The sequence below is a fragment of the Entelurus aequoreus genome, linkage group LG07 (genome assembly GCF_033978785.1).
Source record: "Entelurus aequoreus isolate RoL-2023_Sb linkage group LG07, RoL_Eaeq_v1.1, whole genome shotgun sequence".
NCBI lineage: Eukaryota > Metazoa > Chordata > Actinopteri > Syngnathiformes > Syngnathidae > Entelurus > Entelurus aequoreus.
The window spans coordinates 37,130,447-37,154,103 of NC_084737.1; the positions used below are offsets into that span (position 1 = coordinate 37,130,447).

General features: G+C 40.5%; 1 protein-coding gene across 4 annotated transcripts in view; it reads left to right on the forward strand.

The window, feature by feature from the left end:
• Positions 1–23,657, forward strand: part of iqsec2b (IQ motif and Sec7 domain ArfGEF 2b) — a 71,890-nt gene that overhangs the window by 14,229 nt on the left and 34,004 nt on the right. The window contains exon 2 of one of the 4 annotated variants that reach the window (XM_062053456.1): positions 12,219–12,329. The exons of the other annotated variants lie outside the window; for them this stretch is intronic. Coding sequence (XP_061909440.1) covers positions 12,219–12,329 — 111 coding nt within the window. The remainder of the gene's footprint in view (positions 1–12,218; positions 12,330–23,657) is intronic. 4 annotated transcript variants of the gene reach the window in all.

Sequence of the window (23,657 nt, forward strand, 5' to 3'; positions counted from 1 at the left end):
AAGTAGTTGAAATAAACAAAGTTTTTCTGTTTGCTAAAAGCTTCATTATTTTTATTTTTTTAACAAATGCACTTAGTCAACATTACCATCAACAATTGTACTTTTAAAATACTTGCAATAAAAAATAAAGTTAAAATAAATAAAAAAAACCTCTGCTGTTCGTCGCCAACAGCAACTAGACACCACCACACAAATGTGCAGCTATGTTGCTGAAACTGTGACCACATATTTAAAGTTCCGGGCACTCCATGTGTCCAGATGTTATAAATTTTTATTACTTACACTTATTAAACGAATAATCGAACCGACTGAATATAAATCAAAGCTTTCTTCCAATTGAATTAATCGTTGCACCCCTAAGTATGTCCACAAAAGGCCATATGTTTTTGTTAAGGTGTTTAATGGTCGTCGTGTACAACCGCATATCGCCTTAATAGGTTATAGTTTAAAGTTTGTGTCTGTCTTAGCCATCCAACTCAGACCCGAGAAGCGTATGACGTGTCTCTCCAACTCAAGGCTGACCCTAAGTTAGAGTGCTGCAAGCTTTGGCAAACAGCAAGTACATCTGCCCTCTTTTATCACAAACACACACACACACAAACTGGTAGACGCTGCTTTTGTTCTGGAAGCATGAAGCTTTGAGCTTTGTGAGTAGGCAGCAATCCATGTAGAAAAAAAGCCAACAGTGAAAAGGAACGTGTCAGTCGTGCATGATAAAATAATGTTCATTTTATCTGTTTACACAAGGTTCCAATCCTCTCATCAGTCTCTGATTCAGACTCCACCAAATCCCTTATCGACCCAGGATACCTCCTCTCATCCCTGGAGGTTTCTTAGTCATTAGACAGAAGCACATATTAGTTAGGTGGGCTATTAAATACAGGCCTTGAATTTTAACTTTTAAAGGTCAAGGCAAGTGTTGCCTTAAAGTAGGGCTCATATTTTAGGGCAAATTTAAACGGTGTTACTTACCGTCTGGAATTGTACCGCTGTCTATCATTATACCGTTTATCGTTACATCCCTACTCCATTAACAACTAAAAAGTCAAGGGCGGTCACGGCACGTTGTTGCCGTGAATGTTTGTCAATTTCTAGGGCATTACTGCAAATCACAAGGGCGGTCGCGGCAAATGCAGCGGTGCCGCGGTTAAATTCGAGCCCTGTAAATATTGTGATGGATTACACCTTGCTATTTACCTGTGGCTGTGCCGCTGTTGGTGGAAGAACCAGTAGAAGCATCCTGCTGCTTTCTGGCTCCCACACTGTATATTAAACAGCCCCTAGGTCTTAAAATAACATAACCATGTATTGTGAAATTAGGCAGAGGAAGACGGAAGGGGCTATAAAGTTAAGAGAAAAAAGGTGTAACACACCAACTTGCCATTTTTCAGGGTGTGTATTCTCTCTGAGTACGTAAGGGGCCTAGATCTTCCTGCAAAAAGCAGATACAAGGAAAAAGTCAAACTATGCAATGGAATAGATCCCTATACTTTATCCCCCAAAAAAAAGGATTTGTCGGGTGGCATCAAGGATTATCCGTCAGTAGAGTTCCCAGACATATCGAACTATCCTGTGCTCCAGACATTATTCTTCACGACAAAACCGATGAAAACTTGGAAAAGCATAGAGGTCTATAACTTCTTTGTGTGTGACTGGGTCAAGGAAATGGGTATCAAGACTCTGCCAAATAAATATGCATCGTTTTTGCAAGGGTAAGGATGCATTTCATTATTTAACTTTGCGTCTATAGCCATGTTTGTTGTTGTTATGAGTAGCATGTTTTTCCCTGTCTTTATCAAAATATAACTATTCAGTTCAGTTCAGTTTCAGTTTATTTCGAACATGCATACAATACAATGTAATGCATCACACAATTCCAGTTGTTTCATTACAGTACGTCCGAAAAGGAGTAGGAAGAAGCAGAGCTTATTTAATCATATCCCTTTTCATACCATAGCAATTTTATCCAATTTTGTTGTTCACTGTAACAGAACAGTGAACAATAAATAATAAATAAATAATATACCATGGTAAGCATAAAAATATTAAATACATAAATAATATTTGTCTCAATAAAAAAAGGAGAAAAAAAAAGGGTTCAAGATGTTCATCATAATTCTTGTTCTGTGTACTTTGTGAACACTTGTAGTTTGAACAGTCTCTTAAGCTGAATCATATTGGTGCTTTGTTTGATTTCTTTACTTAATCCATTCCAGAATTTAATCCCGCATACTGATATACTAAAGGTTTTAAGTGTTGTAAGAGCATACAAATGTTTTAAATTACATTTTCCTCTAAGGTTATATTCCTCCTCTTTTGTTGAGAAGAATTGTTTTACACTCTTGGGTAGCAGGTTATAGTTTGCTTTGTACTTCACTTTAGCTGTTTGCAAATGCACCAAATCATTGAATTTCAATAATTGTGATTTAATAAATAAAGGGTTTGTATGTTCTCTATATCCAACATTATGTATTATTCTAATTGATCTTTTGTGTAACACCGTTAGTAAATTAAGTGCACATTTGTAGTTGTTTCCCCATATTTCTACACAATAACTCAGATACTGTAGATCTCAGCATTGTGTATATGCTGAAGGCTTCATTTATGATTGCTGCCTTTGGTAAAAACGTAACTTTTTTAGGTTTTGCTTACATTTGATTTATTTTATTTAGACTCGCCGAGTTGGTGCGTTACGGAACACTCATAGCAACAGCGTTTTGAGAACTCCGAAACAAGATAAAACACAAATAATATAAAAAAAATGCTTCAATGGGAAATACTAATTGTTAAAAGTATATCAGACAAACCTTTAACAAAGTGGTCACTGCAAACTCGTGCGTTCTTCGACTCTGACCACCACGCGTATTTAATGAGCTAGGCGTGAGACGGACTTGACGTCATGTAAATCCAAGCAATAGACACCGAGGAGGTGGCGAGCCGCCGACGGCAAGATATTTGCCTCTTTTATTTTTTGTAAGTCCTCCAGTGGGCATGCTTATGTCTGCCCTTTTTCTCTGTGCTCCTCACATCACCCAGAATGCATCATATTCCCTTTTTTGGCTTTTTGTTGTCATGCGTACAGCAGCTGCATCCAAACAAAGTGTCTCCTCTGCTTTATTGTGTACCCGCGGCTCTTTTGCAAACAGCTGTCCTGAGCCTGCCCCATCCCTCTCGCCCTGCTAATAGCTGTGAGAACAATGTGAGGCCTAAAGATGACATCATGTCCACAAGCACCTTTTTGCTAAGAAATACCTTTTTTTTTCATTCACGGTTCATTATTGGAGTGGTCACGCGGATGTGTCTCATGTGAGCCAGTATGTGAAAGTGTCTCTTTATATAACGTGCCGCTGTGAGCCTAAATGTGTGGAAAGGAGCAGGACGGCACCCACTGAGTGCATGAGATTAATTAGTGTGACCGCAGTATAATTACCAGTGGTCCAATGGTGATCATTACAACTGTGTACTGTAAGGTATCACCTGAGCGTCCGTTATTAGACACCCTGTAGTCCTCCTCCTCGCAGTCTGGCCATAATGCTTCCTGTTGTTACAATGGCAGGAGTAGGACGAGCATCAGGGTCAGCTAGAGGCCTCAGTGGCGCTGATACGGAGGCTAACGCTGTTATATAACACCAAAAAAGGACTCAAGCTTTCACAATGGGTTCTTCATGTCTCTTCAGCTGTCACAGTGGAATGCTTCAAGCTCCTACAAGCCCAGTGAAGGTGCTCAACTGCTGCCATCCATGCGCCTCTTTACACAGAGCCTCGCGGCTATATGTGCTTGTCGCTCATGGAAATTGACGTTAATTTTTGGAGTGTTTGAGATCACTAATGGGCTTTTATTTTAAAAGGAGCTTAATTTGCTCTATTTATTACTCCGCTTCCCTCTCTCACACATACACTCGCTCTTTCCCCTCGCAATTTCCTCCTGCTGCATCTATGAGTCAGACTAGCTGCACTTTTCTGCTGTTCACCTTCTTTTCCGCTTACCATTACTCATAGGCTGATTGAGTGACACGCTCATAATAAGTGGTAAATATTTTACATCATATACTGTAGGGATCTGCCAATCGATCGGCCAATTTTTTTGAATTGCAGATTAATGCCTTTCAATGACGATCTCAAATGCCGACCCCCTCTGGCTGACACTATTTATTTTTAGTCCCCGGCTGACAAGTTAGCAGCTAATTATCTATCTCCATACAGAGTGTGGAGTCGCTCCCCTAAGTTCATAATAATCATCTCCATTACGGTATATAAACTGCATTTCTTAATATCTTAAAGGCCTACTGAAACCCACTACTACCGACCACGCAGTCTGATAGTTTATATATCAATGATGAAATCTTAACATTGCAACACATGCCAATACGGCCAGGTTAGATTAGTAAAGTGCAATTTTAAATTTCCCGCGAAATATCCTGCTGAAAACGTCTCGGTATGATGACGTTTGCGCGTGACGTCACGGATTGTAGCAGACATTTTGGGACACCATTGTGGCCAGCTATTAAGTCGTCTGTTTTCATCGCAAAATTCCACAGTATTCTGGACATCTGTGTCGGTAAATCTTTTGCAATTTGTTTAATGAACAATGAAGACAGCAAAGAAGAAAGCTGTAGGTGGGAAGCGGTGTATTAGCAACCGGCTGCAGCAACACAAACACGTAGCGGCTACGTCGTAGCCGGTGTTTCATTGTTTACATTCCCGAACGATGACAGTCAAGCTTTACCATTGGCCTGGGACAACAGAGACTCTTACCAGGAGGACTTTGAGTTGGATACGCATGCTTGTGGAGATGGGACAACAGAGACTCTTACCAGGAGGACTTTGAGTTGGATACGCGCTACCGTGAGTACGCAGCTGCGGCTTCCAAACATTTGATCGCTTGCCCGTACGTGCGTGCCGCTATGTTCATGTCACGTACGTAACTTTGGAGAAATATATGTGCTGTATGAACTTTGCGGAGGTGAACGGTACTTTGGGCTGTGGGATTGAGTGTGTTGTGCGGGTGTTTGAGTTGTATTGGCGGGTTATATGGACGGGAGGGGGGAGGTGTTTGCTATGCGGGATTAATTTGTGGCATATTAAATATAAGCCTGGTTGTGTTGTGGCTAATAGAGTATTTATATGTCTTGTGTTTATTTACTGTTTTAGTCATTCCCAGCTGAATATCAGGTCCCACCCGCCTCTCACAGCATCTTCCCTATCTGAATCGCTTCCACTGCCCTCTAGTCCTTCACTCTCACTTTCCTCATCCACAAATCTTTCATCCTCGCTCAAATTAATGGGGTAATCGTCGCTTTCTTGGTCCGATCGCTCTCGCTGCTTGTGGCCATGATTGTAAACAATGTGCAGATGTGAGGAGCTCCACAACCTGTGACGTCACGCTACTTCCGGTACAGGCAAGGCTTTTTTATCAGCGACCAAAAGTTGCGAACTTTATCGTCGATGTTCTCTACTAAATCCTTTCAGCAAAAATATGGCAATATCGCGAAATGATCACGTATGACACATAGAATGGATCTGCTATCCCCGTTTAACTAAGAAAATCTCATTTCAGTAGGCCTTTAAGTATCATAAGTACGATCACTATCAAGTATAAGAAAGAAGCTTAGCACGTTACAGACGGAGAGCAAGCCAGAAGCTGGCATGGTAATAACTAAGCTAACTATTGGTAGCTTTAAACAACACAAGAAATAAGTGCTTAGTAAAGTTTAAGAAATGCAGATGGAAGCACGTTACAGCAGTAAGTAAGCAGCTATTAACAGGAAATTAACAAGTAGATTAATAAGAGTTAGAGAGAGGATAATAAAACAACAGTTGTTGGTATGTCAGCATTGTCACACACGACACGTAAGAAGAGGGCGGATCAATCCATAAATTGGTGGTGTCCACGCCAATGATAATATCAGTATATGATCGAAACTAGACTCATTGTAATTTCCCCACTGGGATCAATAAAGTACTGTCTAATCTAATCTAATTTAATTAGATCGATACTTGTATTTTCTCAAAAAAAATGTTTTGTTAATGTTTACAAATTTAGCAAAGGACATTGAGTAATAGACCGTAGTGTTTGATGTTGTTTAGACCAGTGTTTTTCAACCTTTTCTGAGCCAAGGCACATTTTATTCATTGAAAAAATCAGGAGGCACACAACCAGCAGAAATCATTGAAAAATTAAACTCAGCAGCCGATATTGACAATTGAAAAGTTGTTCTCGCAATTGTTGGATATGAATTTAAACCATAACCAAGCATGCATCACTATAACTCTTGTCTCAAAGTAGGTGTACTGTCATGACCTGTCACATCACGCCGTGAATTATTTTGAGGTTTTTGGTGTTTTCCTGTGTGTAGTGTTTTAGTTCTTGTCTTGCGCTCCTATTTTGGTGGCTTTTCCTCTTTTGTTGGTATTTTCCTGTAGCAGTTTCATGTCTTCCTTGAACGCTATTCCCCGCACTTGCTTTGTTTTCGCAATCAAGATTATTTAAGTTGTGCGGACGCTATCCTTCTTTGTGGGGACATTGATGATTGTCATGTACGGATGTACTTTGTGGACGCCGTCTGCTCCACACGTTGTAAGTCTTTGCTGTTGTCCAGCATTCTGTTTTTGTTTACTTTGCAGCCAGTTCAGTTTTACTTTAGTTTTGCATAGCCATCCCTAAAGGCCTACTGAAATGAAATGTTCTTATTTAAATGGGGATAGCAGGTCTATTCTATGTGTCATACTTGATAATTTCGCGATATTACCATATTTTTGCTGAAAGGATTTAGTAGAGAACATCGATGATAAAGTTCGCAACTTTTGGTCGCTGATAGAAAAGCCCTGCCTGTACCGGAAGTAGCGTGACGTCACAGGTTGTGGAGCGCCTCACATCTGCACATTGTTTACAATCATGGCCACCAGCAGCGAGAGCGATTCGGACCGAGAAAGCGACGATTACCCCATTAATTTGAGCGAGGATGAAAGATTTGTGGATGAGGAAAGTGAGAGTGAAGGATTAGAGGGCAGTGGAAGCGATTCAAATAGGGAAGATACTGTAAGAGGCGGGTGGGACCTGATATTCAGCTGGGAATGACTAAAACAGTAAATAAACACAAGACATATATATACTCTATTAGCCACAACACAACCATGCTTATATTTAATATGCCACAAATTAATCCACATAACAAACACCTCCCCCCTCCAGTCCACATAACCCACCAATACAACTCAAACACCCGCACAACACACTCAATCCCACAGCCAAAAGTACCGTTCACCTCCGTAAAGTTCATACAGCACATATATTTCCCCAAAGTTACGTACGTGACATGCACATAGCGGCACGCACGTACGGGCAAGCGATCAAATGTTTGGAAGCCAAAGCTGCGTACTCACCGTAGCGCGTCTGCTATCCAACTCAAAGTCCTCCTGGTTGGGTTGCTGCAGCTGGCCGCTAATACACCGATCCCACCTACAGCTTTGTTCATTAAACAAATTGCAAAAGATTCACCAACACAGATGTCCAGAATACTGTGGAATTTTGCGATGAAAACAGACGACTTAATAGGTGGCGACAATGGTGTCCCTAAATGTCACAATCCGTGACGTCACGCGCAAATGTCATCATCCCGAGACGTTTTTAGCAGAATATTTTGCGGGAAATTTAAAATTGCACTTTACTAATCTAACCCGGCCGTATTGGCATGTGTTGCAATGTTAAGATTTCATCATTGATATATAAACTATCAGACTGCGTGGTCGGTAGTAGTGGGTTTCAGTAAGCCTCTAAGCTTCAATGCCTTTTCTTAGCGGCACTCGCCTTTTGTTTATTTTTGGTTTAAGCGTTAGATAACTTTTTTACCTGCACACTGCCTCCCGCTGTCGTCTGCATATTTGGATCACGACAAATATGTACAAAGCAATTAGCTACCTGCTGCCACCTACTGATTTGGAAGAGTATTACATGGTTACTCTGCCGAGCTCTAGACAGCACAGACACTCAACAACGCCACATTTGCAGATTATAACTACTGGTTTGCAAAAAATATTTTTAACCCTATTAGGTGAAATTACATAATCTCCCACGGCACACCAGACAGTGGTTGAAAAACACTGGTTTAGGCCATGTCCACACGAAAACGTGATTAAAACAATCTCCATCCACACAAGTGTAGTTTCAAAACTGTCTCTGTCTACACACAAACGCGTACAGCAGCTACAATGCACATTTTGTCCTATTAGGAGCTTTGGTGTTATTATGCGTCTGTTATTTTAATGTGTATTTTGATATACTAGATGTACAATGACGTATACATTATCTTTAAAACCAGCCTGCAATTACACAGAGTCCTGGGAACATTATGAATCTTTTTTTATTGTTTAAAGCGCGCTTAAGTGCCTGTGCGGTGAAGTGTACAATATTTCTAAAATCAGCGCACACTACCATGGAGCCAAGGAAACATCTTGAATAGTTACAGTAAGTGCCGAAGTGCACGGACTTGTGTGTGCCGCTGCAAAACTTTTGTTGGATTATAAAGTATTTAGTAATCAATATAGTGATATGTTACATGTGAAATGAAGTGTATATTTTATTTATCACCAGTAAACACTAACAAGGAGGAAGAATACATCATGGTTTTTATTTAGTCGCTCCGGCGCATTATACGCGCGCGCCCTGTTGTGCTCGCCCATTTCTACACAAATGGAACCAACACACATAAATTAACGTAATCTGTCTTCGAGTAAGAAATAAAAACATGAGATAATGGTGCATTATGACACAAAACAAAAAGTCTTGCTTGTGAAAAGTGTCCCATCAACAGTAATCGTATCCAAAACAGCTGAATGTCATTGTCGCTGGCGGTAGTAGGGGAGTACAGGTCTCTGTTTGAGCCATGTACACATATACTCTGAGCGGAGAGTTTTGGAACTCTTCATCTTGACCAGCGTTTGCAAAAATCTGCATTTTTAAGGACAAAACTGTGCGTTTGCGTGTGGACAAGAGGCCTAAACGCAGACATAATATGCGTCTATTAAGTTTCCATGTATGTGTGGACATGGCCTTAGTTACTGTGTACTACTGACTTTGTTTTGCTCAAACAATTTAACGTCATAAAAGACAATAAGGAGCAAGTAAAAATATTGTACTGATATTGTTGAACTTTCAATAACACTAACAAAAAATAGAAAAATATACATTTAATACATGTGACCGGTATTGGTATTGGCATCGGCCGATATCACTTGAATCGACAGTATAAATCGACATCCTTAATACACTGTAGTCACATGGATGCACGAGATAAACAGACATGGGTGACTTATTCTCTTATGATTCTTCATGATTTGCCAAACATTCTCCTTTTCATTTTCCATTCAGAGCAGCAGTGTTTATCTAGGGTTTAAATCAAAATGTTGCAACACTACTGGAAATTGCTGAGATGTCTTAAATTGAAATCATGCGTGTGTGCGTGAGTGTGTGTGGGAAGCAACCTGACTGTGGGTGGTGTTTATGCCTTCTACTCTTCATTTTTGAGCATGCAGGGCTTTATGGGTTTTTTTCACTCAATACTGTACATACTCGTTTGAAAATTCATGCAACTAACAACATCTTAGTCTGTGGCACATTACGGAGCAAAAATGAGTGGTTTTATCTCAGTTATTAGAGAGAAGGCTGGTATCAGCAACAACTGTGTGGATATTCCCAGGGAACCAATCATCACAGCATAGCCAGTAGTGGTGTCCCGACTCTTAAGTAATAATTTTCCAAAGAAGCACATCACTTTTGGGTGTGGGATGTCACGCTTATGTTCTGTAGAGCAAAATAGGGAGACCGGTTACCGTGGGAACGCCATGAGCTGTTCTGTGAAGAACTCTGTAGGCGAGAGAGAGACTGAATAGAAGGAGAGAAGAAGGTGGGAGTAGAAGCAGGAGCGTATAGTGAAAGACAATATTGAATGATGACTTGATGAGACGTACAACATACAATATGACAACTGCAGCATTATTGCCCGCACAGTATACAATTATTTCAAAAGTTGGGCGTCTCAACTGGAATGCTCTTTGCCTGATTAATGAAGCTTCCACATTTAACCTGCACTATCCTAACACACTTCACGTGCATACATTCAATCATAACTCTAAGCATGCCCCTTTTTCTCCAAAGCTTTTGCCTGGCACTCTTTGCCAAACGCCCACACAAGCAGTCGACACTGTTGCCAAGCAGCAGGAGACTCGAGCGTACAGTGGAAAGTGTGTTTGTGTGTGTTGGTGGGGTGGGCTGAAGCCAATGGAAGGGGAGGGGCAATCTGTACAAAAACACCCCTAACTTTAGGCTACGAAGCAGCGTGTATGGTTATCAAACGTCTTTGTTAGCAGGAGTCAGGCGGGTCACACGTTGGAGGTGGGATGACGCAGTGCACGCCCACTCTTTTTAATTTACAATGAGCTACAAATGTTGAAAGCTTGATTTGATTGGATGGATAGATTATGATGGAAAATGCAAGCTAAGGAGAAGTCTTCCTCGTTGCTGGTCTATACATAGCCTCACCTACACACTGACACCCCCACACCAATTGTACACAGCTGACACCAGCACGCATACACATCCTGGTCCCGGTTCACGTTTGGACGTTCCTGGCTCTCCTGATTGTGTTCACCCTTGCCCTCCTTCGTGTTTGACCTCTCCCACTCTCATGTAGCTCGCTGTCCTCCCACTCCCGTGTTAACTTTTAAAGTACACACCACCTCAAACCTGCTTGCTTGTGTGTTACTTCCTGTGCCCTCCCTGCATTTTGCTTGCATTTTCTTACCTTAATGTTGATTTCTATTGTGAGCTAGTGCGCCATATTCCTGCTCGTTGCAGAAGGAGAGTGTGCGAATCATTTGCTACCAACCAAGAAACGGTCTTGACTCATGTACAACATTCCCTCTAAGGTGCGCACCTGTGCAATTGCGCACTGCTCAAGCGTCCTCTGCGCACGGCAAATCTATGCCACGGACAAAATCAAATAAAAAAATAAGCGCATAACAATTTTCGACACACGGACACGACGGAGAAAACAGTTTTCGTCATCATTGTTCAAATATTGTAACGTCTGTTGAGACGCTTTGAGGACATGAATTCCATCCATCACTTTACTGAGCAAAACTCTTTATTGTCAGCCATAAACACATCACCAAAACATTAGTAAAAAAAAATGATATCTAGCAAAACTGGTCATTTTCTGCAGTACAAACCAGAATAAAAGCAACTTTGTTATATCAACTGCAGCCGCTCGCTCTTTCTCACTTGCGCCAACACATGCACATATGGCACTTAGCCAGTGATGCGTTTAAAGCCACACAAAAACTCCAACACCACACATAAAGTGTCATTCCAGGTCGTTACACTATGATTTACCAATCAAATCTGTGCTTATTCTAGTGTCATTTATTAGGAATCTTCATTTATACATATTAATCATGAAATGCTGTTAGTATATTAAATAAATACTAATAAAAATATATTTTTTATAAACAGGAAGTTGCAGGAATGTACACATGATCCCCTGCTTACATCTCATTGTGCAACATGTGAATGTTTTAATGGGAACTAAATGCAATGTCTGAAAGGGGTACAAATTATTTCCAAAGCAGGACCTCCACCCAGACAAACAATACAAGTTCACAGTTCATGAAAAACAATATTTTTTGTTATTGTCATTGTAAGTGGGCCTAAACACTTATATTAGAAATGGAAATGACTGCTGTCATTTGATTATAATAATAAGAGAATGTTGTCTGTCTATCTGTGTTGGCCCTGCGATGAGGTGGGGACTTGTCCAGGGTGTACCCCGCCTTTCGCCCGAATGCAGCTGAGATAGGCTCGAGCGACCCCGAAAGGGACAAGCGGTAGAAAATGGATGGATGGATGGAGATTGAACTTGTTATTTAGTCAGGTTTGGGACAGGTTTGCTGCTGGTGTAGCCACAGTGTGCACGTCTGATGTTGCTCACATGGGCTCCACTGAATGCTCAGGGAGTTTTTGCGTTTGCTCACACACATGAAAAATTAGAGGGAACATTGCTCATGTATGTGGTTTTAAAGGGGCCCTATCACGCAAAACCAACGTTTCCTATCTTTTGGTACCTGCTTATGAGTATTTGGGATCTGCATAAGTCCTGAAAATTTGAAATCAAACCGTGGAGGTATTGCAGAGATATTTATAAAACAATCTTGCCTTCTTTCAGACTTCCTCAAAACGAGCCGTTTGGAATTTGCCCCAAGAGTGACGTCAGCCGATTGTCCATATATGGTAGAAATGTACCCAAACATCTTTACGCGAGTCAGACATTTTTAAGGTATGTAAGACCAGTAGGGCTGCAACGATTAGTCGACATTGTCGACGATAAAATTTGTTGCCGACAATTATATTTGTTGACAATAGTCATGACGTCATCGCTCGTGTTTTTCCGCAAAAAGCCAGTGATAACATGTAATGTTTAAAGATGTTTCCTTATTCTTGTTAAAAAAAAACGTTGCTCATTTTGCGAAGCGGACCTTGTTTATATGGCTGTACATCCTTGATACGCTGTACATCCTTGATACACAAGCATTTAAAGCAGACACAAGATGTCAGACGTCTGGAGGGAGGATGCGGTCTCAACCTCGGTAAGAGTGTTAACTTCTACATTGCTAGCGAGCTAACAAGAGTGAGACAAAGTTGTGTGAAAAATAACTTTAACCATCATTTTAGCCAAAGTCAGCCAGCTAAACCTTTTCTGCATAAATTCAAGTACGTTTTAAAGCAGCGTCAATTTGCAATGCCGAAAAAAAAGGAACTTTAACAACGCGCTCACGCGCAAACACACAGAGACAGACTGACAGGCACCAATGCGGAGGTGTCTTAAGATTAAACATACAATCTGTTAAGTAGCCAACATTTTAAGAATGAATCAAAGATAGAATTATACACACTGAGTCTATTAGAGTGCTAAAACTGCCAGGAGTTAATCAATAGTCAATATACAGTGTGCAGCTTTTTAAACATCCATCCATTTTCTACCGCTTGTCCCTTTTTGGGGTCGCGGGGGGTCGCTGGAGCCTATCTCTGCTGCATTCGGGCGGAAGGCGGGGTACACCCTGGACAAGTCGCCACCTCATCACAGGGCCAACACAGATAGACAGACAACATTCACACTCACATTCACACACTAGGGCCAATTTAGTGTTACCAATCAACCTATCCCCAGGTGCATGTCTTTGGAGGTGGGAGGAAGCCGGAGTACCCAGAGAGAACCCACGCAGTCACGGGGAGAACATGCAAACTCCACACAGAAAGATCCCGAGCCCGGGATTGAACTCAGGACTACTCAGGACCTTCGTATTGTGAGGCAGATGCACTAACCCCTCTTCTACCGTGCTGTCGCTTTTTAAAAATCACAAAATTATTTTATTTTTGAGGAAGTTAGATTTTTCCTTTTATTAGTCATTTTAATTTTTGTAACAGCTGAATGAGCAGCGCAGTTACAGTATAAATATTTATGAATGAATTAGTCATATTTGTTGTTCGTACGCACATGCCTAAAATAACTTGACCTGCATTTTGAAGTCAATGGAAAAATTAGAGCAATAAAAAATGTGTACGCTTTCATTATCTGATTAGTCGACTAATCGTTAAGATAATTGTTGACTAATCAACTTTCAAAATAATCAATAGTTTCCACCCTAAAGGCAAGCTGTGCTAAAACATCATGTCCACGATGAAATCCAACAAAGGAAAAAAACTCTGTTGTTTGGTTGCTTTAAGCAGCACACGTCACTACACAAACTATCAGCCTCATTTGAAGTAAAAAAAGTGCCTTACTTTTTTAACTTTTATAATTTGTGGCAATGTGCCTTCAACTGTGAAGAAGTCGCTTTGAGTGTCTGCAAAGAAGAGTCCTAACCTGACTCTCGCCAGATCCTTGTAGTTCGCTGAGCTCCACACAAGGATCTGGGATCGAGGGCAATGCAAACTCCTTCAAGATAGCAAAAAATAATGAACCAATCAGGATCGCCGGGCGGGATTTCATAGATGTGACGTAGCGCCGAGGCGACTGTTTGATTCAAACAACAATGGCGGCACGCAGCGAGGAGTCGTGTGCTGACATTGATTCTGCTATTGCAACTGTTTTGTCGAACATTGATCGTTTACTGACATTACTGCGTTGTTTGAGTAAAAGTTATCTAACTTTTCACTCTGTCGTTATCCAATATGTCGGCTGTTCTGTTTTGGATTTCCCTGTGTCGCTCTCATCAGCGTCACAAGTTGATTTCGATGTGAGGGGTTGAAGTAGCACGTCATTCAAGATAACGGACAAGTGGTTTATCCAATCACATACAATGATTTTTTTACAAGGCCCCGCCTTCTGAAATACATCTCCTGTTGAGAAGTCCCAGATCCTTGTGTGGAGCTCAGTGAACTACAAGGATCTGGCAAGAGTCAGGTTACAAGAGTCTTGCTTCATCCTCAAACTTTTACATAAAGATGGACTTTACGAAAACACACTTTTAATCGCGGGCTGGATGTCTCCTATTGACGGCAATGGAGGAGTCAATGAAACTAAGTGATAACAGTAGGTTAGAAATGTGTGAATGATACGTCAGTTTTTATAGCTCGATTTGTTATGTAGCTGACTTAATAGGGGTGGGGGAAAAAATCGATTAGAATTCAAATCGCCATTCTCACGTTGTACTATTCAGTATCGATTCTCATTTTTCAAAAATCAATAAAAAAAATAAAAAAAAAGTTTAATTTATTATTTTATTTTATTTTTTTATTTTTTTAAATTAATCAATCCAACAAAACAATACACAACAATACCATAACAATGCAATCCAATTCCAAAACCAAACCCGACCCAGCAATACTCAGAACAGCAATAAACAGAGCAATTGAGGGGACACACAAACACGACACAGAACAATCCAAAAGTAGTGAAACAAAAATGAATATTATCAACAACAGTATCAATATTAGTTACAATTTCAACATAGCAGTGATTAAAAATCCCTCATTGACATTTTCATTAGACATTTATAAAAAAAATTAATAAAAATGAACAATAGTGTCACAGTGGCTTACACTTGCATCGCATCTCATAAGCTTGACAACACACTGTGTCCAATATGCTCACAAAGATAAAATAAGTCATATTTTTGGTTCATTTAATAGTTAAAACAAATTTACATTATTGCAATCAGTTGATAAAACATTGTCCTTTACAATTATAAAAGCTTTTTACAAAAATCTACTACTCTGCTTGCATGTCAGCAGACTGGGGTAGATCCTGCTGAAATCCTATGTATTGAATGAATAGAGAATCGTTTTGAATCGGAAAAATATCGTTTTTGAATCGAAAAAAAAAAAGATTTATAATCGAATCGTGACCCCAAAAATCGATATTGAATCGAATCGTTGGACACCCAAAGATTCGCAGCCCTATGGCTTAACCTTCTAATGTAAGTCGTGTCACTGTCTTCCAGCAAAATAAAGATTTTCTTAAAAACTACTTTCAATTGGATCAGTGTCTATGAGGTTTGTACGATATACCAGTACTAATGAATTAAAAATGGTACTATACTGCCTCTGAGAAGTACCGGTACTATTTTTTTCTTTATGGACTTTACGGCACGCCGTCATCCCGTTGTGACATTGTGAAGCAGAGGCGCATGTTCGGCAACGTAAACGTACGAAGAACTTAAAAGCAGACATGGTGTGGAGACATAATAGGCAGACTGGATGCATTTTGGCTTAAAAACAAACGATAAAGGTGAAGCTATAAACACTGAAGCGCCGATCTACAGGAGATGCTTTAAAACATAGCTAGCTAGCAGGTGGCTAACAGCATACTTGCCAACCCTCCCGTTTTTAGCGGGAGAATCCCGGTATTCAGCGCCTCTCCCGACAACCTCCCGGCAGAGATTTTGTCCCGACAAACTCCCGGTATTCAGCCGGAACTGGAGGCCACGCCCCCTCCAGCTCAATGCGGACCTGAGACTGAGTGGGGACAGCCTGTTCTCACGTCCGCTTTCCCACAATATAAACAGCTTGCCTAACGAATTCAAACGAATGGAAACAAGAATTTCAGTTCATCCAGGACAGTTCGAAGGGGAAGGTGTATGTTGCCTGTAAATGTGTAGAACAGACTTCTCCATTGAACACGGGGGCCGAAATGATATACTCATCATGAACGGAGAAGTTAAACAGGACAATACTGCCATCTAATGGATAGCCACGGGAACACTGAAATTCAAGTATTTCTTTTATGTAAATAAAATAAATAAATATATATATATATATGTATATATATATATATATAGCTAGAATTCACTGAAAGTCAAGTATTTCATACATATATATATATATATGAAATATATATGAAATACTCGAGTTGGTGAATTCTAGCTGTAAATAACCACGCCCCCCCCACCCCCTACCCCCCACCTCCCGATATTGGAGGTCTCAAGGTTGGCAAGTATGCTAACAGGCATCCGCAGTTGACAGTGTTTAAGCTACTTCTAAATCACTAATCTTTGCTTCGATGTAGGGCTGGGCGATATGACCTTTTATTAATATCTCAATATTTTTAGGCCATGTCATGATACACAATATATATCTCGATATTTTGCCTTAGCCTTGAATTAACAGTTGATGCATATAATCACACCATTATGATGATTCTATGTGTCTACATTAAAATATTCTTGTTCATACTGCATTAATATGTGCTCATTTTAAACTTTCATGCAGAGAGGGAAATCACAACTAAGTCAATTTACCAGAACTGTATTTATCAAACAGTTATTAAGCAGTGGCACAAACATTCATGTCATTTCAAAACAGAAAGTGCAAGATTGTCAGAGACATTTTAAAACAAGCTATTAGTGCACTTTTGTGCATGATGTCACTAAGATGACATATCAAAACAACACTAAATTAAAGTGCACTTTTTGTACAGAACGCCACTACATAGTTTAAAACAAATAAAGTACACTTTTGTGCATGATGTCACACAAGATATTTTAATAACTGTCAAATAAAAATGAGCTGCATAATAGGAAATCAAATAGTGTATGTCCTTCGCTATGTGGTAGCGGTGGTTACTACGGACGTTATCTCCTTCTGTTGTTGACTATTTTTTTCATACGGTGTTGATGTGGAAATGGTGGCTTGGGCATTTTGTGGGTGTGGCACCAAACGGAGATGTTGACATGCAGTTTCAAGCACTCTTCATTCTCTAGCGGGTGACTTTTCAAGTGAGGCTACACATTAGCAGTGGTGCTACTTTTTGTAGCAACGGTTTTGCCGCATACTAGACATTGAACGGTTGTCTGTTCAACATATTTCCGCTTGAAGCCAAACCACCGCCAGACGATGGACCCCGTGCTGTTTTTCTTGGCAATTAATTCTTCTTCCTTCATTTGTTACCAGATTTGCACCTTATTTCTCTCGTATTACCACTCGCACCGCACCGCTAGCATCACAGCTAACGTTACCCATGTCGATACCTCTCTGCTCGGCGAGAGCGTATGACGTTGCGCGCGCGACAATATGTGACATAAGTAAGAAGGTGCACTTGTTTTATGTCTCTGTGAGAAGGAGAGACAAGAAAGAGTGAGAAACGCATGTAGTGTAATGCCCGCAGCTAAAAGCAACTGCGTGAGAACGTAAACTCGAATATCACGATATAGTCATTTTCTATATCGCACAGAGGCAAACCCGCAATATATCGAGTATATTCGATATATCGCCCAGCCTTACTTCCATGGCAACAAATAAAGTAAGTTTCTTACAAGTATCATCCCTACAGGAAGAGGAATAGCTAAACATGCTACACTACACACCGTAGGAGGATACAATAGCTCACTGCTAACAGCAAGCTGTCGCTCCTCAATGTAAACAAATGAGTGGATCTATACATACATCGATTGTAACGATACCAAGTGCAAGAGCCGTATCTAGTCGATAATACAGTGATTAAAATATTTTGTCATTCCAAGTCTGGAAATACGTCTTTGGACACAGAAGAACTTTAGGTATTACCAATGTATGATCGTGTAACTACTTGGTATTGGATTCATACCAAAATGCGTAGTATCACCTAAAACTATTGTTAAGTATCCAAACAACAAAGGAATGAGCGCTTATTACATTTTAACAGGAGTGTAGATGAAACATGTTAAAACAGAAAGTAAGCAGATATTAACAGTAAATGAACAAGTAGTTTAATAATACATTTTCTACCGCTTGTCCCTCACAATTTATACAAAACAATAGAATGGGAAATGACACTATATGTGACTGCATACGTCAGCAGCCATATTAGGAGCCTTTGTTTTCTTTCTTACTACTAAGGGTAGTTGCCTAGAATGTTCACTATCTTATTTTATGACAAAATTATTTATTGATTGCAATAAGAAACATATTTTTAATGTATCATAAGATTTAAAGGCCTACTGAAACCCACTACTACCGACCACGCAGTCTGATAGTTTATATATCAATGATGAAATCTTAACATTGCAACACATGCCAATACGGCCGGGTTAACTGCAATTTTAAATTCCCCAGGGAACTTCCGGTTTAAAATGTCTAGATATGATGACGTTTGCGCGTGACGTCAATGGTTGAAACGGAAGTATTCGGACCCATTGTATCCAATACAAAAAGCTCTGTTTTCATCGCAAAATTCCACAGTATTCTGGACATCTGTGTTGGTGAATCTTTTGCAATTTGTTTAATGAACAATGAAGACTGCAAAGAAGAAAGCTGTAGGTGGGATCGGTGTATTAGCGGCTGGCTGCAGCAACACAAGCAGGAGGACTTTGATTTGGATAGCAGACGCGCTATGCGACGCTAGCCGCCGACCACATCGGTGATCGGGTGAAGTCCTTCGTCGCACCGTCGATTGCTGGAACGCAGGTGAGCACGGGTGTTGATGAGCAGATGAGGGCTGGCGTAGGTGGATAGCTAATGTTTTTAGCATAGCTCTGACGAGGTCCCGTAGCTAAGTTAGCTTCAATGGCGTCGTTAGCAACAGCATTGTTAAGCTTCGCCAGGCTGGAAAGCATTAACCGTGTTGTTACAGGCCCAGGGTTTAATAGTATTGTTGATTTTCTGTCTAGGGGCTTATTTATTTTGTTTCTATATGCAGTTAAGCCCGATGCTATCACGTTAGCTCTGTAGCTAAAGTGTTTCGCCGATGTATTGTCGTGGAGATAAAAGTCACTGTGAATGTCCATTTCGCGTTCTCGACTCTCATTTTCAAGAGGATATAGTATCCGAGGTGGTTTAAAATACAAATCCGTGATCCACAATAGAAAAAGGAGAGAGTGTGGAATCCAATGAGCCCTTGTACCTAAGTTACGGTCAGAGCGAAAAAAGATACGTCCTGCACTGCACTCTAATCCTTCACTCTCACGTTCCTCATCCACAAATCTTTCATCCTGGCTCAAATTAATGGGGAAATCGTCGCTTTCTCGGTCCGAATCGCTCTCGCTGCATTGAAAACAATGGGGAAATGTGAGGAGCCTTTCAACCTGCGACGTCACGCTACTTCCGGTACAGGCAGGGCTTTTTTTATCAGCGACCAAAAGTTGCGAATTTTATCGTCGATGTTCTCTACTAAATCCTTTCAGCAAAATATGGCAATATCGCAAAATGATCAAGTATGACACATAGAATGGATCTGCTATCCCCGTTTAAATAAAAAAAAATCATTTCAGTAGGCCTTTAATGTTAAAATAAGGCCAATAATAAAAAAATTTTGTGGTCCCCTTTATATTGAAAAGTATCGAAAAATATGAAACACATTTTGGTACCGGTACCAAAATATCGGTATCAGGACAATCCTAGTGTCTGCAGTGTTTTGCAATGGACCAGTTGGTAATATAATCCGTTAATACGTTCGCAATGTAGCTCTTAGCGTGTATTTTACTGCGGTGGTTCTCAAACTTTTTTCACCAAGTACCACCTCAGAAAACACTTGGCTCTCCAAATATCACCATAATGACCAACACTACAATACAATAGCGTAGTAGGCCTAAGTATTCCTTACAACAAGGCAGAGGTTTTATTTAACAAGTATATTTTATATATTTGGCTACTGCAACATTACACACAGTTTAAACAGTAACATTGTGTTTGAATATAGGAAAATAAAACACTGTACTTTAATCAAGTCATTCTTTGGCGTACTACTAAATGAAGCCCACGTAGCACTAGTAGTACACGTACTACAGTTTGAGAATCACTGGCTGATTATATAGCCGGCTCGAGCCTCTATTGCTTATAAGTGTTCAAAGCAGCAGCAGTAAAAGTATTCCTTGTATACATCCAGGATTTAGCATTGGAGAAATAAAAACTCGGTAGAAGTTTAACCTTAGCCAGCGTATTATACTACATTTGCAGCCAGGCTTCCTTTTTCTGTTCGCCGTGTCGTCTCCGCCTTCAGCCGACAACAAAACGCAGTGAGCCTCTGGTCTCGCTATATCATCTGGGATGCTGTGTTGTGGTGAAAGTCAAGTACAAATTAGATGGCTGGTGGTGATCACCGATGTCCATATTCCATACCGTCTTAGCAAAACAAAAATAACTAACAAGCAAGGCTGCCGGGGCGGGGACAAAAGTCAAGTCAGCGTGAGAGCGCGTGGTAAGGAGGGGGCCATTTGCATCTAACCAGTGGTGTGCCGTCAGGGCCAGCAATGCCTTCTCTGCTGGCCTAACATAACCAGAAATCACGATCATAATTAAAGATAAAATTATTTTCTAATTTACTTTCCCTAAATGTCTAAAAGTATTAATATTCTCTTCATGTCATATTATGCTCCTTTCAGTGCTGTTGTTTTTAGTTTTAATTTGTATCCAATCAGATTTCAGCTAGCTTATGTTGCCATGCTGTACCAAATCTGCCAGAGGTCTTCAGAATCAACAATGCTGGCGTCCGTGCGCTGTAAGCGATCGGGAAAAGTTGCGATCACGAGTTGTTGTCAGTAAGGCTTTCTAGCTGGCTTCAGTTTGAACGTGACATTTACGCGTCCTGTGATTGGATACTCATCGGGACTGTTAGCGGATGAATTTGAGAACACATAGAATTGAGAGACAGTTGCGATAGCCAATCAGATTACAAGCTGTTGACAGTAGCCTATCAAAGTAGCCTTTTAACGAGACTGTGATTTGATACACACTTGTCATTCCAAAGTGAGTATCCATTCACAAGTTTCAATTTAGTTTTAATTTATTTCAAAGTGTTGCGCCATAGCCAGACCGGGATAGCAGAGAAGGAGAACAAAACGTTGATTAGGTGGCAGGTATATATTTGCCTGGCTATTTTCAAAAATGATATTTAAAGAGAAACTACATCTTGTGTGACGATGTCGGCCAAATTATTAAATTATGGTATTTTGAGAGGTAATCTTTGAAGTTGGACATCACTGAAAGCCTAGGTGGGAAACGCACGGCCCGCCACTGAACTCCACCTCTCAAAACAAACTGTTTTTAGAGGCAGCCAGAAAGTGTCATAAAGGCCTACTGAAACCCACTACTACCGACCACGCAGTCTGATAGTTTATATATCAATGATGAAATCTTAACATTGCAACACATGCAAATATATATATATATATATATAATATCCTGCTGAAAACATCTCGGTATGATGATGTTTGCGTGTGACGTCACGAATTGTAGCGGACATTTTGGGACACCATTGTGGCCAGCTATTAAGTCGTTTGTTTTCATCGCAAAATTCCACCGTATTGTGGACATCTGTGTTGGTGAATCTTTTGCAATTTGTTTAATGAACAATGAAGACAGCAAAGAAGAAAGCTGTAGTTGGGAAGCGGTGTATTAGCGGCCGGCTGCAACAACACAAACACGTAGCGGCTATGTCGTAGCCGGTGTTTCATTGCTTACATTCCCGAACGACGACAGTCAAGCTTTACCATTGGCCTGTGGGGAACTGGGACAACAGAGACTCTTACCAGGAGGACTTTGAGTTGGATACACATTGGCCTGTGGAGAACTGGGACAACAGAGACTCTTACCAGGAGGACTTTGAGTTGGATACGCGCTACCATGAGTACACAGCTGCGACTTCCAAACATTTGATCGCTTGCCCGTACGTGCGTGCCGCTATGTGGATGTCACGTACGTAACTTTGGGGAAATATATGTGCTGCAAGAACTTTGCGGAGGTGAACGGTACTTTGGGCTTTGGGATTGAGTGTGTTGTGCGGGTGTTTGATTTGTATTGGTGGGTTATATGGACGGGAGGGGGGAGGTGTTTGTTATGCAGGATTAATTTGTGGCATATTAAATATAAGCCTGGTTGTGTTGTGGCTAATAGAGTATATATATGTCTTGTGTTTATTTACTGTTTTAGTCATTCCCAGCTGAATATCAGGTCCCACCCGCCTCTCACAGCATTTTCCCTATTTGAATCGCTTCCACTGCCCTCTAATCCTTCACTCTCACTTTCCTCATCCACAAATCTTTCATCCTCACTCAAATTAATGGGGTAATCGTCACTTTCTCGGTCCGAATCGCTCTCGCTGCTGGTGGCCATGATTGTAAACAATGTGCGGATGTGAGGAGCTCCACAACCTGTGACGTCACGCTACTTCCGATACAGGCAAGGCTTTTTTATCAGTGACCAAAAGTTGCAAACTTTATCGTCGATGTTCTCAACTAAATCCTTTCAGCAAAAATATGGCAATATCACGAAATTATCAAGTATGACACATAGAATGGACCTGCTACCCCCGTTTTAAATAAGAAAATCTAATTTCAGTAGGCCTTTAAAGATATGTCTTTACAGCAAAATCTATGCTTTTTTTTTTTAACTAAAGAACCATCATTACATATTATGTAGACCAAATTTAAGTGGATTAAAAATGGAAAAAAAATCATGATATGAACGTTTTAAGGCACTGATAAATTCTAGCCTTGATTCACAATGGGGACGATTTAGAAGGAGGTAGCTGCTGGTGAAACACAAATATGTGTGCAAGCACAGCTCAGACTTACATAACAAACAGCTCCTCCACTACAAAATATTGAGTAGGTCCACAGGTTCATTCGCTCAAACATGTTCCTTTATCCTCCTACAGAGAACATATCTTGTCATTTCAAGGCTTGTAATTTCTGTGTGATTTTCCTTATCCCATAGTGTTAAAGTACCTACCTAGTACTGTGTATAGTCAAATTTTAACTACAACTTCATAATCGACGATCAGCAAAGAAACGCTCCACCAACATGAGTATACGATGTAGTACTCTCGCTCTGCTGAAGTACTTCCTGCTAACATACCTTTTTGACGTTTTTTCACCACCACTTGATACAAACTGCCCTGCGCGCTTGTAACTACGCAGGTCGGAGGGAATATTGAACAACAAATCATTGATAGAAGTGACAAACTTGCCATTCAAATAATACGCCATTTGTTGACAAGAACATACAGACATTCAATCTATTTATTAAACAAAGGTAACACACACCAGTGAACGATTCAAAAGAGCTGCCCTCAGAGCTGACAAACTGCCGCTGCTAGCCTGCTAAGATGAAAACATCTCAAAGTCAGACTACTGAGTGGACTAGCTGACGTCACACGTCACTTGGCACTGGCTTTTATAGGGCACACGCGCAT